The following is a 19,177-nucleotide window of genomic DNA, read 5'->3' as shown; positions in this document are numbered from 1 at the left end:
ACATTTTTTGGAGGTAATAATACAAATATAAATTTTGGTACAGCACAATGTCATGGTAAAAATGTGATGGAAAGATTTAGGAGCTGTTGTTGCCTGTGAAAAAATTGTGAAAAGATTCAGTCTCTCACTGGCTGACTTTTAGATTTAACCATTGTATGGATGGTGGTTTATAAATTCTTGGATGAGACCGTGGCAAAAACTGGAAGTTAAAATAAATGGATTCTGCTAAGCCTATTCTGGCTTATTTCAATGCAATTATTAATAATAATTTTTTCACAAGTGAAGATATTAAACTATACAAGATGCTGCTGGAACCAGTGGTACCAAATTGTGACTATTGCAGGCAAACTAGGGCATACGATAATTCTACTTAGGTATTAGTTATTAATATCCCTTTAAAAATATCTCAGCTTATTGTGGACATACCTTCTTCCATATGAACTTCATTTCATCTAATTCTAAAACAATTCCTCACCTCACAATATTTCCCCACAAAAATCAGGGATTCTGATTAGAATTATATTAAATTTATATGTTAATATGAAATGTGGGTCTTTTTGTGGTATTGTTTCTCCATCTGGGAACATGATATGTGATTCCATGTTTTTAGGTTTTATTTTCTGTCCTCTGATAATTATGGAAATGTTATACTTTTCTTCATAAATCATATGTTTTCCTCTTAAATTTAACCTTAGGGATTTTGGCAGAAACTGTTTATTGTGTATCCAATATTTTTCTATTTTCTTTAATAACAAAACCCCAATTTTTATCTGGGCACATTTCTACCAGGATTAAACAACTACTTTTCCAGTCTTCCTTGTAGCTAGGTGTGGTCATGTGATTAAATCCTAGCTAATGAGATGTAAATAGAAATGTTACTTCTGAGACATCTTTACATGAGTACACAGTTTTTTCCTCTTTTAACTGCTGCCTTCAGGAGTTCCAGTTTCCATCTTAGATGGTGTGAATGAAGGCTGTACCCTAACAGAGAGAGAGCTAGAGCTTGAATCACTGATAACTGTATGTCATCATTCTAGACCTGGAATTTCAACATTTAGACTTTTTACATGAGTGAGAAGTTAACCTTTTTTCTTAGGTAGCTGTTATTTCAAACAGAGAGAAGTGAACAAATGACATGAGCCCGATAATCATCCTGGCTTTTTTTCTAAACTATGAGGAGAGGGAACCTTAAGCAAACACGGCAGAATTGCTGAATTGAAGAGTTGGAGATCCAAGTTTGGGAAGGCTGAGGCAGCTGGGAGGTATGAGGACAGAGTAAGGGAAAGAAGGGAGTTCTGTGAGAAAAGTGCTCCAGAAATCTGCCTTTGAATCTCTTGCTGACTGTTAAGCCACACATGCCTTACCATGCCTCGTCATCAACCAGTGGTTGTTGACGTCAATTCAGCACTAACAGGAATCTCCAATTTGGGGTGTGGTAAAAAAGGAAATTTTAGTGCAAACCGCTTAACTGTGATACAGCATGGCTATGAGAATAGTTCAGTAGTGTTATAGCTCAATTATGAAGCAGCAGGGCTGCAAGGTGGTCTTGGAGCCAGGCCCCTCTCCAGCTACACAGCTCTGCTGTGCTCTAGTTTGATCTGCTCTGCCTGCTCTTCTCCCCTCTGGTCAGAAGAGATGTCTTTGGTGTTTCATCTTCAGTGTTTCAGCTTCAGCCAGGAATACAGACTTTGGTGAAAAAGGAAGGTACCCTCTCCAAGACACAGGGATGCTGACATATATAGACAGAAGTCTCACCTCTGGTCCCTGTTTGGTCTGTCCTCAAGTAAATGAGGAGTCCAAATCCTCACAATTTGATTAGTTTAAAAGGCACTGTCCTGATTGTTCAGAATGGAACCACTCTCATTAGTTGGTGAAGATGCTGATGGGGATAGCTAGCTGCACAGCTCCGATTGGGCAGGGAAAGCTTAAGTCCTATTGGTTGAACTACTATTCCAGGAACTCTGTGAGAAGGGCTGGCTCAAATGGCAGGAACATAGTGCAGGCAGGCAGTTCAGTGCAGGCTTCACTCTAAAGTATAGTTTGTGTGAGAGACCCCTGTTTAGAAATGGTTGCTAGGCTCTGTGTTTTGTGTGTGTGTGTGTTTTAAATTTTGAGTCCAGTTAGCCATCAGGAGCCCTTCTTACTAGGTACCGCCTTTCTCAGTGTCCATAAGCTCTAGTATAAAGACTACCCTTAAACCAATCCTAACAAAGCTTAAAAACAAGCTCCAAAACAGTTACCTGACACGAAATTAAATTTTTTCTAGAAAAGATTCTGGCACTAATTCTAGTGCTTACAGTGTTGAGTGTTCAATCAAAAAAAAAAAAAAAAAGCCAGACATGTAAAGAACCTCAGAATCGGAATCCATAATCAGGAGAAAATCATTCAACAGAAACAGACCTAGAAAATGATAGAGAAGATGAAATTAGATTTAGTCTTTGAAATGGTTATTAAAAGTATGTTCAAGGATTTAAAGTAAAACAACAGCATAACAAGGAGAAAAATGAAAGATAATTTAAATGGAATGCCTAGAGATAAAAATTTAATGTCTGAAAACAATACTTGGCATGGCTTTAACAGCACATTATATTCTGCAGAAGTGAGAAATGAATTTGAAAACAGAAATAGAAACTAAAGCACACAGACAAAAAAAAAAAGACCAAAAAAGAAATTAACAGAGCCTTAGGAGTAACCTGTAGAACAGTATCAAGTGGTCTACGCATACATATAATTAAAGTTCTGGAAAAAAGATGGAGGTAGGAAAGCAGAAATCTATCTGAAGAAATAATAACTAAAAATGTTCATATGGTAGAAACTAGAAACCCATATATCCAAAAAGTTCAGTGAACCACAATGAAAACCACACCAAGGCTCATCATAATCAAATTGCTGAAAACCGGGAATCCAGAACAAAAAAGTAGTAAGAAAAGTCACATTTTATTTAGAAGAAAAATAACAAGAGATTTCTTGCCTGAAACTGTGCAAGCCAGAAAACAATGGAGGAACATCTTTAAAGTGTTAAAAATAAATATAATCAAACTGGAATTCTATGCCTATTTAAAGTATTTTCAAAAATGAAGTTAAAAATAAAGCCTTCTTGGAGACACAGAAGAGTGGAGAGCATTTTTTAGTAACAGACTTCCATTTTACAAAATGATAAAGGAAATTCTTCAGATTTGAGGAAAATGTTACCAGGTGGAAACAGGTGTACACAAAGTAGTAATTATGTTGGTGCATAATTCCCCCCCCCCTTAATTTAAAAGATAAATGAAGGAGGGATCTGGGAAGATGTGGGCTAAGAAGCGCCAGGAATCCGACTTCCTACTAGACAACAATTGCATTGGCAGAATCTGTTAACTAATTTGAAATTCTTAAATCTGTTGAAGGCTTGCATATTCCAGGGGAAGACTTGGAAGGCAATTTGTGATTAATTTTGGTCAGTTTCAGCTCTTAGCACAGTAGTAGCTACCCACTCCCAACCCCAGTCACATGGCAAGCAGTTTACAAACAGCTTGTGGGAGACAGGGTAAACAAAAAACCTTGTCTTTATTTAACTTTTGGGGATCTGCTCTCTAATAGGTAATTGCTTCTTATGATCACACAGTTACAAAGAGGTGGGCAGCCATTGCCTTGGCATCTCCTCCTAATATTGCAGACCAATACCCCAGCCCCACCTCAAGTGACAACCAGGAGATTTAAAGAGCACTTCCCCTGTCCTTATTTCATTTTTCCTGTTTATTCCCTTTCGAGAGCCAGATATTAAAGACTAGGACATTAAAAAACAACTGCACGTACAACAAAAATTAGAAGGTGGTGGAACATGCCCAGGAAATGGCTCAGGAGAAACGAGAAGACTTTAAGTTTATGCCTCAGGCTCATTCTTGGCACAGAGATAGCCTACAACAATGAAAAAAATAAAATAAAATTTAATAAATGCTGTTGGGAAAACTAGACAGATACATGCAAAAAAAATGAAATTAACCCACCTTACATCATATATAAAAATAAACTTGAAATAAATTAAAGACTTAAATGTAAGACCTGAAACCATAAATGTAAGACCTGAGACCTGTTTTCTGAGAAGAAAACATCGGCAGTAAACACTCGGACGTTGTTTTAGTAATATTTTTTCTGATACGTTGCCTCCGGCAAGGGAAACAAAAGAAAAATAAACAAATGGGACTACATCGAACTAAAAAGTTTTTGCACAACAAAGAAAACCATCAACACAACAGAAATATAGCCTACTGAATGGTAAAAGATATTCACCAATGATACATCCAGTAAAGGGTTAATATTCAAAATTTACAAAGAATTCACGCAAATTACCCCCCCCCAAACTAACAATTTGGTTAGAAAATGGGCAGAGGACCTGAATAGACATTTCTCCAAAGAGAACATAGAGATGGACAAAGAACGTATGAAAAGATGCTCAGCATCACTAATAATCAGGGAAATGCAAATTAAAGCCACAATGAGATACCACCTCACACCTGTTAAAATGGCCATCAACAATAAATCAGTAAACAACAAGTGTAGCAAGGATGTAGAGAAAGGGAACCCTCATGTACTGTTGATGGGATTGCAAATTGGTGCAACCGCTATGGAAAACAGTATGGCGGTTCCTCAAAATATTAAAACTAAAATTACCATATGACCTAGCAATTTCACTTCTGGTATTTGTCCAAATAAATCTAAAACACTATTTCAAAAAGATATATGCACCGCTATGTTCACTGCAGTGCTATTTACAATAGCCAAGATATGGAAGCACCCCAAATGCCCATCAATAGGTGATTGGATAGTATTACTCAGCCATAAAAAAAAAAGAATGAAATCTTACCATTTATGACAACATGGATGGATCACGTATTATGCTAAGTGAACTAAGAGAAAGACAAATACCGTATGATCTCACTTATATGTGGAATCTAAAGAACAAAATAAAAGCAAGATAGAAATAGACTCATAGATGCAGGGAAGAAGCTGATGATTACCAGATGGGAGGAGGTTTGGGGGCGGGGTGAAAAAGGTGAAAGGATTAAGAAGTACAAATTAGTAGTTATGAAATAGTCATGGGGATGTAAAGTAAGGCAATGAGAATATAGTCAATAATGTAGTTAATAACTAGACTAGTCAGAGAGATCACTGTAAATTATATAAATGTCTAACCACTGTGCTGTACACCTGAAACTAATATAAAATAATATTGGATGTCAACTGTGATTGAAAAATCAAAAAAGGGGGGTGAAGGGGAAGAAGAAGTTCAAACTTCCAGGTATAAAGTAATGAGGGTGTGGTGTACAGCAGGAATCTAATCAATAATATTGAGATAGTGTTATACAGTGTCAGATAGTTGCTGGAACTATCATGGTGATCACTTTTTTAGGTATATAAATGTTGAATAACTATGATGTAAACTCGAAACTAATACAATATTGCATGTTAGCTATAGTTCAAGAAAAAATCTTTTTTTTAAAAAAAAAAAAAGACAGTAAATGAAAACAATAGCAAAACCTGGAAAATCCTGAGGAAGGGGAACAATATGATTTCCAGAGTTACCGTATTCCCAGATTTGATGAAAAACATGAATATAAACATCCAAGAAACTTAATGAACTTCGAGTAAAATGAACTTAGACCCACACTGAGACATATTGTAATCAAACTTTCCAAAGACAAAGCATCTCGAAAGCAGCAAGAGAGAATCGACTTGTCACATGCAAAGGATACTCAGTAAAAATATGGGCAGATTTCTCACCGGGAACTTGGAAGGCCCTGAGGCAGTGGGCCAATGTAGTCAAAGTGCTAAAAGAATAAACTGAAGCTGTCAAAGAATCACGTTTCAGTTAGAAGTGTTTTTGTGCTTCATTTTTTTTTTTTTTTAGTTTAAATAAATTGAATTTTAAAAAAGAAATTAGATGATTTATGTGTAACACATCTAACTCTAAGGTCAGGTCACGGATTTAAAAAAGAAAAGTAATGGAGAAATTAAGACATTCCCAGGTAAACAAAAGCTGAAGGAGTTTGCTACCACTTGACCTGCCCTGCAAGAAATACTCAAGGAAGTTCTTCAGAGTGAAAACACTAGGCAGTAAGTCCAAGCATACAGAAATAAAGTTCTCAATGAAGATAAAGTACATGGGCAATTATAAAAGCTAGTATTCTAACAATGGTTTGTAACCCCACTTTTTTTCTGTATGATTTAAGAGACTGGTACAATTTAAAAAAAAAAAAATTAAAAGGTACCAACTGACTTCATTTGGAACTTAAGAAATTTGTTTTCAACATTATTTAGGAACTGAATGAATTTAAAAGAAATACTGGTTTATGTTTTTGGGCACACAGTGTATAAAGATGTAAATTTGTGACATCAACAGAAAGAGCGGAGACAGCTATAAAGGACCAGGATTTGTTGATGTTACTGAAGTTAAGCTGGTATAAATTCAGATTAGAGTGTTATAGCTTTAAGGATATTAAATGTAATCCCCATGGTAACCACAAAGAAAATAGCTATAGAATATGCACAAAAGGAAATGAGAAAGGATTCTTAGAGTAGTCAAAATCATGGAGACAGTAGAATGGTGGTTGCCAGGGGCTGGAGGAAGGTGGGAATAGGGAGTTACTATTTAGTGGGTGTACAGTTTCAGTTTTACAAGACAAAAGAGTTATGGAAATGGATGGTGGTGATGGTTGCACAACATTATGAATATATATAACACCACTGAATTCTACATTTAAAAATGGTTAAGATAGTGACTTTTGTGTGTATTTTACCACAGTAGATAAAATTTTTTTAAATATAGAATGCTTTCTGTGGACAGCTCTGTAAAATCCATTACGTGAATAAAACTATGCAAAAAGAAAAGAAAAGATAATTGACTACTTAGAGCAAGATAATATATTTTGGGGATTATAGTATGTGTGAAAAGCAAAATATATGACAGTAACACAAAAGGTATGATGAGAGCAATAGAAAAGTTCTTACATTATACCTAGGTATTATAATATTATTTGAAGGTAGTGTTAGATGCCTATTGATTTAGCTCCAGGGCAGTCACTTTAAGCAAAAAAGTAAAGAATACAAAGATTCCAATTTAAAAACAGAGTTCATCTGCCTTTTATGTGTCATATGTGCCTTTTATAGGTGACATTATGTTTTCTTGATAAATGGACCCCTTTATTATTATGAAATGGCTCTGTCCCTTTTCCTGAAGTCTACTTTGTCTGATGTTACTATAGCCACTCCAGTTGTTTTATGATTAGTGTTGACATATTTATCTTTTCCATCCTTTTATTTTTAACCTGAGATTTTATATTTAAAATAGTATTTTTATTCACATAATATAATAGAGTCTCACTTTTATCCAAACTGATAATCTCTGTGTTTTTATTGGCAACTTTATGCCATTTCCACTTAATGATATTATCTGTCATCTTGCTGTTTGTTTTCTTTTTTTTCCCATTTATTGTTTGTTCCTTTTTTCCTTTGTTTCTTGGCTTTCTTTTGACTATTTCTTTGCATTCCCTTTTAATTATTTTATCATTTTGCATTCTGTTTTACATTTCTCGATAAATATGTATATCTTAAATATATGTTCATGTAATTACAGAGCTTCACAATATATAATGTAAAAACTAATAGAACTAAACAGAAATAGACAAATCCACAATCCTAGCTGGAGATTTCAAGACTCCTCTCTCATTAATTGATAGCATAGAAAATCAGTAAGGATACAGAACAGGTGTTGGCAAACTGGCCTGTGGGCCAAATCCATTTCATTGCCCATTTTTTTATTGCTTATGAGTTGAGACTGAGACTTATTTTTACATTTTTAAATGGTGAAAAAGAAAACAAAATTTTGTGATATGTGAAACTTATATGAAATTCAAATTTCCATTTCCATACATAAAATTTGATTTGAACACAGTCACACTTCTTCGTTTATGCATTACTAATAGCTACTTTCATGCTACAACTGCAGAGATGAATAGTTGTGAACGAAATTGTATGGCCCACAGAGTTTAAAATATTTACACGGCCCTTTAAGAAAAGGTTAGTAGATCCTCTAATAAAGAAGTTTCCAGCAGTATCAACCAGCCCAACCTAATTGACATATGGAACTGTCTCCCCAACACCATCAGAATTCACATTCTTTTCAAGTTCACATGAAAATATTCAGCAAGATATTAAATAGTCACCAAGACAGGATATATGTTGGATTTTAAAGCATGTCTCAATAAATATGAATGCATTAAAATTATGTACAGTTCTCTCACTTCATTAGAATTACATTAGAAATCATAAAAGCTTGATCCTGAAATATTTAGGAAAAAATCTCCAGTTCTTTAGGAAATAAAGTAACACTTAACCCATGGATTAAATAAGAAATGACAAGGCAAATTAGGAAACATGTTGAAGTGAATGAAAATGAAAACATAGCATATTAAAATTTGAAGGGTTCATTGAGAGCTGTTCTTAGAAGGATATTTACAGCTTTAAATGTTCATGTTTGAAAAGAAAAAAATTCTAAAATTAATCACCTAAACTTCTAAGCATAGCATAAGAGCAAGTTAAACCCCAAGTAAATAGAAGGAAAATATTAAATGTGAGACCAAAAGTTAATGACATAGAAAAGCAGTAGAGAAAAATTAATGATGTCAGTAGCTGTTTTTTGTTTTTGTTTTTTTAATATAGTCATGTGCTGCATAATGATGGTTCTGTTGACAACAAACTACATTACATGACAGTGGTCCGATAAGATTATAATGGAGATTAAAAAAATTCCTATTACTTAGTGACTTTGTCATGTAGTTTGTTACTCATGTTTGTGGTGATCCTGATGGTAAACAAACCTACTGTGCTGCCAGTCATATAACAGTTTAGCACATACAGTTATAGTAGTATGCTATATCATCTAGATTTCTGTTACAGTAGTATGCTATATCATCTAGGTTTGTGTTTGTACATTCTATGATGTTTGTACACAAACGAAATTGCCTAATGACTCATTTCTCAGAATGTATTACTGTCATTAAGTGGCACATGACTGTAGGTCAATAAGATTAATGAAAACTAAAGAGAGAAGACAGAAATTACCAATATCAAGAATGATCCTATAAACATTAAAGGATAATGTTATGGACTGAATGTTTGTGTACTATCGGAATTCACGTGTTTAAGCCCTAACACCTAAAGTGATGGTATTTGAAGATGGGACCTGTGGGATGGGGCCTTCATAAGAAGGTGTTCTTAGTAAGAAGAGCTACCAGAGAGCTTGCTTTCCTCTCCATCCCCACTATTTAAGGATACTGTGAAAAAGGTGGTTGTCTATAAGCCAGCAAAAGTTTTCACTAGAAAGTAACCATGCTGGCACCTGATTTTGGACTTACAGTCTTCAAAACTGTGAGAAAGTAAATTTTTATTGCTTATGAACAGCTTTTATGAATAATTTGACAATTTAGATGACGTGTACAAATTCTGTGAAAAACACAGATTACTAAAACTGGTACAAAAGGAATAGAAAACCTAAATAGCCCTATATTTATTTTAAAAATAAAATTGATAATTAAAAAGTCCAGGCCTAGTGTCTTTATTTGTGAATTCTATCAAACATTTAAGGAAAAAATAATACTAATGTTACACAGATTCTTTCAGAATATAGAAGAGAACACTTTCCAATTCCTTATTTTAGGTTAATATTACCCTGATGCAGAAAGAAAAAAAATTACCGATTAATATCCTTCATGAATATGGACATGAAAATATTCAGTGATATTAAAGCATATATATGATTTACATATATATTTATATATATGAAGAGAAAGGAGAAATAATATATCATAACCAAGTAAGGTTTATTCCAAGAATACAAAGTGGTTTTACTTTTGAAAATTAGTGTAATATACTTTATTAACAAAATAAAAGAAAAACCTTATGATCATCTTAATATATCTGGAGAAGGCACCGAAAAACTTCAGTTCCCATTCATGATAAACAAGACCTGCAGCCATCTAGAAGTAGAAGGGAACTTTTTCAACTTGAGAAAAGTATGAAGCTACAACAAACATTATACCTAGTGATACATGTAAGGTAGTACTTTCCCTCTGAAATCAGGAATGATGCGAGGTTGTCCAATCTCATTATTTCTATTCAGCTTTGTACAGGAAGTCTTAGCCAGTTCAACAAAGCTAGAATAAGAAGTAGAAGTCATACAGATTGGAAAGCAGGAAATTCTAAAGAATTTAGCAAGGTTGCAAGATACAAGGTCAGCTTACCAAAATCATTGTATTTTTGTATATGATCAATGATTAACTGAAACAAAAAATTTTTAAGTGTTATTTACAAGTCCATTAAAAATTGTGAAGTATGTAGAGATAAATATATCAAAATATATGCATGACCATTACACTGAAAACCATAGAATGTTGCTGGGAAAAATTAAAGAAGGCATAAATAAATGCAGGGAGATATCATGACATATATATGGTTTGGAGGACTCAAAATTATTAAGATGTGAATTCTTCTCAGATAAGTACCCAATTTCAAGAATTGCTATAAAGCTGTAATAATCAAGACAGTATGGTAGTGGCACCATATGGCTTAATTGAGGAGCTGGAGATTTGGAAGCAGAACTGACTATGAAGGTACACTTGGGAACTTGTGGGGATGATGGAATTATCCTGGATGTATTTTACTGCCTGTTATTTTCCACAGTCTAGAGTAAGCATTTGCTGTATATAGGCACAGAGCTGTGAAGACCTCTAAGAATTGATAGTCTTTTGGGTCTGGGTAGGATGCTGCCTGCATTCAAGAACATAAAAATTTGGGAGAAAGTGCTGGTTTCTGTATTAAGTCAACCTATTAACGTGTAAACAAGTTGAGTTCCATGTCACAGATGTAATTATAAAATATTACCATATAATTTTTATGTGATCCTCATGAAATTTGTTTACTTTGGATCACAGACATTTGAATGAAAATTTCCAATAGTGTTTGGAAAAATGTTAAATTTAGGCATTTGGAGATTTTATATTTTCCTTTTACTAGTGCTAACTAGCATATTTATTATTAAAATAAAAACACTGTAATGAAACTTGGCTTTCAGATAATTTGCATTCAGTTTTACATGGCGGTATTTCTGGGTAAAAACATTTCTTACGTACAAAATTTGAGTATTACAGGCTTGTCAGTTCTAATTATTGTCAGTGTTCAAACAATAGGACTTAAATATAACTTAGCTGTAAACTGGGATAATGGACTTCTTTATTTTACAGCAGTAGTTCTCAAACTTTAGGTTGCGTCAGAATCACTTGGAGGACTTGTTAAAACACAGTTTGCTGGTTCCCACCCCTAGTTTCTGATTCATTATATCTGGGGTGGGGCTGAAAATTTGCATTTCCAACAAGGCCATCATGCTTATGTTAAGAACTCTTATATAATAAAGAATAAGATTATCCCTGGGAAACTACAATTTAGCTTCTAAAAAATAACTTTAAAAAATAGATTAGTAAAAAATATATAACCCCAAAGAAATAAACTTAATTTTCATAAACATATAGCTCAAATCCAAATTCCCTTAGGATGTGATAAATATAAGATTTCTGTTCTAGTCTTCCATAAACATTATTGTTCTTATTTAGCAATAGATCAAATTAGAAAAATATCTTTAAAATAAAAATACATTGAAGACATAAATGTTCTCTATTTACAACAAATAGTTGACTATTTAGAGATATTTGTTACCTCTAAATATGTAATTAATTTACCCAGTACTTTCCTTGAAGTTAAACAGCAGACTTAAATTTTTAAAAAATTTAATGCCTGTTGTGAAAAATCCCAAAACTTGTTCATTGAAAGATGGATGGTTTCGTTTTCCACAGTCTTTCTCTCCTCTCCCCCCACCAATTCCATAATCCCCTAAATTTCAAACCTGAAACTCTCAGAGGATCAAATATGACAGTATGGTTAATGTATGTCAACCCAAATTAGTTTCAGTAATTTTTTAAAAATCTTATATTTTTTAGCTAATGGGAATGACAACAAGAAATTTAAAGGAGATAGACCTCCCTGTTCGCCTTCTCGTGTTCTCCATCTTCGCAAAATTCCAAGTGATGTCACCGAAGCAGAGGTCATATCTTTAGGTCTACCATTTGGCAAAGTAACTAATCTTTTGATGTTGAAAGGAAAAAGCCAGGTATGTAATATTTAAAGATTGACCCATAGTGATTATCTCTATTAGTGTTAAAGATGATTTTTATTTTTTAAACTTTTCTGTATTTTCTAAATTTCATTCTATTTACATGAAATAGTTTTTAAATTAAAATTTTTTTGTATGACAGGAAGCAACAAAAAATAATATTAACACAAGAAACAGGATTATCTCTATTCATTGACTTGTCTTTTCCTTTCTTAAAAAATACATTTTTTAAGGCTGTTTAAGTTTTCCAAAATCTATATAGAAATGTTTAGTATATTTTAGTTGTAGAATTAATATGTATCTTCTGTAATCATTCGAGAGACTGTAAGAGATTTTTTATTTCAAAAGTTAATAGTTTTTTTTTTTTTCTTAAAACGAGTAAAGAAACTTGCTTTTGTGGTAATCATGACAAATTACAGTGCTTGTCATGTTGATATGAATAATGAAATGCTTTCTTGTTGCAACTCAGACCCCATTGGGATGCAGTCTTTTAGTTTTTGGTTGTCCTGAAAATCTTTTACACTGGGCATTGCTGAAAAGAAGAGGACAACAAATCTAGGCCCTAGACATTGTGTAGTACATTGTGATAAGTCTCTGTTTCTTACACTTTTCATAGTACTAAGTTTAAGAAACACATTATAAATATGTTTATAAATAAATTGATTGATTAGTATTAGACTCACTAGAGATTGTATGATGATGTCTGATTCAGTCCCCTATCTTTAGTACACTAACATCCCTGTTTAACTCAGATGAAGTTATTAAGATCTATAGAAGTTAAATAACGTTTCAGCCCTTGTTGTGTGTACAAATTTATCTTACACATTTTGAAGGTAGTGTATTTGCCACTATTGAGAATGATATGGTTTGCATGGTTTGAAAAGAGTCAACATGGCCACGTCTAATGGTTGTGAGATGTCTAACAACCATCTATCATCTGTATTACCATGTTTCAGTAGTTAAGCCCATACATTATGTCAAATGGCTGTGAGAGGCAGCAGGCAATGTTATCATTTCCTTTGTCTCTACTATTTGTTCTGGGTTTGTGTTTACCAGTAGTGCTGATTGACTATTGTGTTAGTTGCTTACCTTTTGATCATAAATTCTGTTTGAAAATACCTTCTTAGTAATATACTTCAGCAAGAGATTCTGATATGAGTCACTAGAACCACATTTGGGTGTAATCTTTCTCATTGTATTTGGAGGTAGAGTTGAGGGCACAGTGGAATTATTTTCACCAGTCTTTCTGTGGGTAATGACTTTTTATTTTCTTCCCACCCACATTATAAAATTGATCCTTTTGACTGGATACTTTAGAAAAACATAAATAATTCTTTTACCAGACTCCATGTAGAAAAATTAGTTTTACATATGATTTTTTAGGTTGTATATACTTTCAGGAAAAACTTCGTATGACAAGAATCATATAGTATTCCAAAGATATTGTTTAGCTTTTCCTTTGTATGACTAATATTAAACATTGAGTTAGTTCTTAACATGTAGTAAGGGGTTTGTGGAAAGATACCCTCTCCCATAAATAGTATTAAAATACAGTTTACACATTTTTTGTTGAAAAGATTATTAAAAACATGATAGGAAATATGCCATGGCTAATTCATACCTTGATCATTTTTATCCTTTCTTAGAAAAATTAGAAAAAGTATATTACTGATATAGTTGGATAGAGTGGATTTAAAGTGTGTCGAGGACATTTATACCTTTTAGATAGTATAAATGACTCGAAGTCTTTTTTTTTATTAAAAATTATTGGAGTGACATAGATTAATAAAATCAAATAAGTTTCAAGTGTACAATTCAACAGCATTTCGTGTATATATTGCATTGTGTGTTCACCACCCAAAGTTAGATTTCCTTCCGTCACCAAATATTTGACTCCTTTTACTCCTAACTACCTCCCCAATTCCCCCTTTCTTCTGGTACCTGGAAGTCTGTTTTGTTCCTTGAAGATAGTGGAAGTTCGTTTACTGTGAATCAATTAATTAATGATATTTGGTCCACTGTCATCTGGCTAACATCACTACTTCATAGAATATTGTTAGTTCATTTAATTGAATCACTTGTGACATTTGATCGATTCAGTTAAGCACCTTATTTAACATTTGTCAAGTTAATATTTCTTTGCTTAGAATATTTGCCAAATAGAAATACTTGCCAAGTAAGGTATTATAAGAAAGAGTTTGATTTATAAATACTTGCTATTCCCTGTGTTCAGTAAATTTTGTTGTTAAATACATATTTGATAAATTGTAAATGTTTTATACATAATTTGAATTGGTTATTACCTGCTTGCTAACTAAATACTCTATTATAGTAAAAAAATTGACTTGTCTGACAAAAAATTTGTGTTGATTTAGATCAGAGATTATTTTGCATTTTAAATTTGAGATGTTCTTATAGATATTTCTAAGGACTCAGAGCAGTTAGTGTATGTTCTGTCTTCCTAACTAACCATTAAGATAGATGGCAAAACCTGCCACTTTAAACCTCTGTAAGTATCCTATCCTGTTCCTGTCACAGAAGTTACAGAAATCCTGACAGTTGGAAGAAGCCATATATAGAATAAGACATAAATACCAAGATGCTCCTTCCATTTTAGCTCGTCCTATGTTACTCTTCAAATATCTAATATTAGTGCAATGATTACAGATATCAAAAAATTATTACTTGAATTACTCCAATCAGTATTGACTTGACATAGGAAGTTCTCCCATTTCCCTACTTTGAACAGTTGACCCTCTTAACCTGAATGCTCTATTTAATTGCATTCTTAAACAGCTGTTTTATAAAAAGTTAAAGAAGAGCAAATCATTATACACCATCTTTGTTTGAAAATTTTTAGGAACTATTAAATTCCAGTAACCTGAAAGCATCTATGTACATTTATTTTTGCCTTTTAATTATTTCTAGATTTAAGAGAAACATAAATAAGAGAGGGAAAAAAACCCACATAAAATCACTTAATCAACTGGCAATTTCCCAGTCTCAAATTCTTTACTGAAACCAACTTTTCAAGTACGTTTCCAATTAGTATCAATGATTTATGTCGAAGCAAAATTCTTTTATCCCCTTGGGGGCAATATTATTTCTGTTGAGAATGTATGAGTTTAGAGCAAGCTAGAATAACAAAATAGTTCTTGGCTGTCTTTCAAAAATATGAGTTTTCACTTTACCTTCTTGTGTTTATTGCAGGCTTTCTTAGAAATGGCTTCTGAGGAAGCTGCTGTTACTATGGTGAATTATTACACTCCTGTTACTCCACACCTTCGAAGCCAGCCTATTTTTATTCAGTATTCCAATCACAGAGAACTTAAGACTGACAATCTACCTAATCAAGCTGTAAGTATTAAAGGCACATGTAAAAATAGTTATAAGAACACATGGTGTAATAACTTAAAATTGATTTTTTTTGTTTTTCAGAGAAAAAAATGTTTTTCTTCATCTTAAGATGCTTTATTAGTAAAGATTGTATATGTAAATTCTTACTGGAAGCCTTAAACATAAGAAAGTAGAGCCATTTAGAAATATGTTTGAAGTTTGAAGTGATGATGTTAAAAATGGTAGATGTTTAGTTTTACCTTGAAACTTTTTATGAGCAAAAATAAATTACGTTGTTATATGTCGCATAAAATCTCAGATCTAAAAGGAACTTTAGAAGTCAATCTTTTCTTTTTACAGAATATATAATAAAGGTATTAAGAAGTTGAGTGATATTCCTATTGTGATGTTAAATAACTAAACTTAAGATGTTAATAATTTGTATAGATACATTTATTAAACGATTTATGACTCTTCAAGATCAATGTGGGATATAGAATATCAACATTTCTTACCTTATTTTCCAGTTTTTATTTTGTTACAGTTCATGTTGAATGGTTGTGCCTCTCCAGGTTGATTTTTAAGTAGTTAAAATAGTAATGTGAAGTTACTTAAGGGCAGAAAAAATTTGTCCACAAAACAAGTACATTTTAAGAAAGAGGTTTTTTAATATGTTAAGAGCAGGTTTGGCCCCTCTACTCTTTCTCTAGGCAGAAGAACTCCAGCTCTTTGATTCTGTGTTGAAAGTTATTTATAATGCAAGCTGCTGAATTTAAATTATAGTTTTTCACATTTTTAAAAACAGTGATTTACTATAAATAATCCTTGTTTTAAGAGATATTAATGTCATAGAATAAACTATATACACAAGAATAAATGAAACATTTTAAAATATAGACAGTTTAAAATGAAAAATTATCTTGTAAAATATATATAGGATACATGCTCATGGTAAAACATTCAAACAATCCAGAAAGGTAACAAAATGAAAAAGCAGTCCAGTTACCTAAAGATAACTAATTAACTAACATTTTGCTAACATTTTTGGTGTATGTCCCTTCTCTGTTCAGATACATTGTTTATGTATATAATTTTACACCAATGGAACTATAATGTTTTGAAAGCTGTTATTTTTCACTGTAATATGTCATAGACATTGTTTCATGAGACCGACTTCTATAGGACAGTCATAATTTACTCAGTTTCTTGATAATAGACATTGAGATTATTTGCAATTTTGTGCTTTTACAAGTACTGCTGTAGCAACATTCTTATATATCAGCACAGTTGCAACATTATCTAATTAGTTTACATTTCCAGCAGTGAAATTGTTGAGACTAAGCATTTGCATATTTTATATTTTGATATATGTTTCATGATTGCTTTCTATAAAGTATATGTGCCCACTTAGAGTGCCACTGATAATGTATGGGTGAGAAATTATATCTTGTTGTTTACTTATTTTTATTTGATAACTTATAAAATGTGTAGAGTGATTTCTATTAATGCGGTTTTTCCCTACTTTTTAAATTGTGGTAAAATATAGATAAGATAAAATTTACTATTTTAACCATTTTTAAGTGTACAGTTTAGTGGCATTAAATACATTGACATTGTGCAGCCCATCACCACCATCCATCTCCAGAACTTTCTCATCTTCCCAAACTGAAACTGTACCCAGTAAACACCAACTCCCCAATTCCCTCTCTCACCAGCCCCTGGCAACTGCCATTCTACTTTCTATCTCTTAGGAGTTTTGTCTGCTAGTGCAGATTTTAAAATATTTTCATACAATAGTCAGATCTCTTAAGATTGTATTATAGTTTCTGGTTTCAATACCATACTCATAAAGATGTAGCTTAGCAAGATTAAAAAAAATTTTTTTTTAACCTGTGTTCTCCTACTTTTGTTTTAGTTGTTCTTATTATAATGTGTAAATCTTTGTTTCATTAGGAATATTTTTGGGGGTGGGGAGTAAGGATAGGGATTTGATCTTTTACTCTCAAAGACCAGTTTCCCCTTCGTTATATTTTGGGTGACCCATTTAATAACCACTCATGTGAAACATGTCCTCTGTCATGTTCTAGTTTTCCATACACATGCTATGCTTACTTACAGCATGCATATGTACACTTGTTAGACATGCCTACATGTTTTGTTTGCATGGCCCCGATCTACCCTCATGTGTGAGCTGCTCACATGGTATGCACTCCATGTCTAATTTTGAACTACCTTTTGCATTCCATTCTGTTCCATTCCTGTTTCAATATCCCTATGGCTTAATATAGTATAAGGCACAGCCCCATTCTTTACTCTCTTTTTTCTGAAATTAACTGGTTAATATATTTTGTTTATTTCTTTAAATATAATTCTTTTGATAACTTCTGTCCCCAAAAAGCACAATGGAGTTTTACAGATTAATTTTGAAGATAATTAAAATATTTATATTGCTCTCTGGTTCCTTTGAGGAGGAAGTTGTATTTCATTTCCTGTCTTTCTGTAGAGCTTTTAATTTTCCTTTATGTAAGTCATACAGTTTTCTTATTAGTGTGATTCTTAAATATGTTAGCATAAGTCTCAAGGAAAAAAATAAACAATTTAATGAAACTCTTAAAGACTGGATTATTCTAAAGAGAAACAGTGAGAAATCCCAGTTGCTTAGCAACCAAAACCAGCCCAAATGACCTAGTTTATTCTTCGATAGCCTTGATTTCTTCCCAGTATCCTTTTTATTTTGTTACTTTTGTGCATTGATGTTTCATAAAATTAATAATGTTTCTTTTATTCAAAGTTGTACACCAAAACTGAATTCAAAATTGAAGATACCTGTTTGCATATATAAAATGTACTTGGTGTCTTTTATTCTGACAGCTTTGGGAATCTGATAAATTACTATTTCATTCTCTTTTGTTCTCTCAATAGCAAGATGTCCTAAAACATGTACACAACTTCTTTTCTAGCTTATGGGCATACTTGCCAGAGGGTTAGGTTAATATAAAATATTTTTGTCCCTTGACCTAAACTAAAATTATAGTTTAAAATTTTAGATTATATTTTTAGTTGCAACATTTGAGAAATGGTTACGTTAATAGTAGTCATTATTATGTAGAGAATTTTTCTTGACTGCAAGTAGAAGTTTACAAATCTGTAAAGAGATGACCATGGAAGCATTTTTTCTAAAATAATTTCTCTAAAAAGTCATCAAACTGAACCCTTCAGATCTGTGCATTTTATTGTGTATTCATTTCCTTATCAGTTTTAGAAATGTCTTAACATTTTCCAGGCATGTTTAAATTTTATATGAAGTATATTTCCCATTCCTATCTCAGTAAAATATTTGTTGTTTTTTTTGATCGCACTGCCGCTGTTTCTTTTATTAATAGTTAGTGTAACCATTCCAGAGAGTTTGTTAGTGAAACATTTAAAAATTTTCTCCCATAATAGGAATTCTTTGTCATAATTTTTAGCATCAGGTTTACAGGAAATACGTCTTCTGAGTATTTGAAATATTTCTTCATATTAAGAAGACATTTCTCAGCCCCCCCCAACTCTTCTGTTGTTCTCAGTGAAGAGTATGCCTCAATTTCATTGTTTTAATTAAATGTTTTTGCCTAATTAAACATTGTAACTATGGAGTTACTT

The 19,177-nt window shown here is 32.6% G+C and overlaps 1 protein-coding gene across 7 annotated transcripts in view; it reads left to right on the top strand.

Annotated features, from left to right (window-relative positions):
* PTBP3 (polypyrimidine tract binding protein 3) overlaps positions 1 to 19,177 on the top strand; it is an 88,384-nt gene that overhangs the window by 30,477 nt on the left and 38,730 nt on the right. For 5 of the 7 annotated variants that reach the window (XM_039870733.1, XM_039870728.1, XM_039870730.1 and 2 more), the window contains 2 exons: positions 12,027 to 12,196; positions 15,410 to 15,556. In XM_039870733.1, the coding sequence (XP_039726667.1) occupies positions 12,027 to 12,196; positions 15,410 to 15,556 (317 nt within the window). The remainder of the gene's footprint in view (positions 1 to 12,026; positions 12,197 to 15,409; positions 15,557 to 19,177) is intronic. The other 2 variants (XM_039870731.1, XM_039870732.1) reach the window with 1 other exon arrangement.

The sequence above is a fragment of the Pteropus medius genome, unplaced genomic scaffold, assembly GCF_902729225.1.
Source record: "Pteropus medius unplaced genomic scaffold, Ma_sr-lr_union100, whole genome shotgun sequence".
Lineage (NCBI taxonomy): Eukaryota > Metazoa > Chordata > Mammalia > Chiroptera > Pteropodidae > Pteropus > Pteropus medius.
The sequence above is the reverse complement of the archived record's forward strand: the minus strand, read 5'-3'. Positions and strand labels throughout refer to the sequence as shown.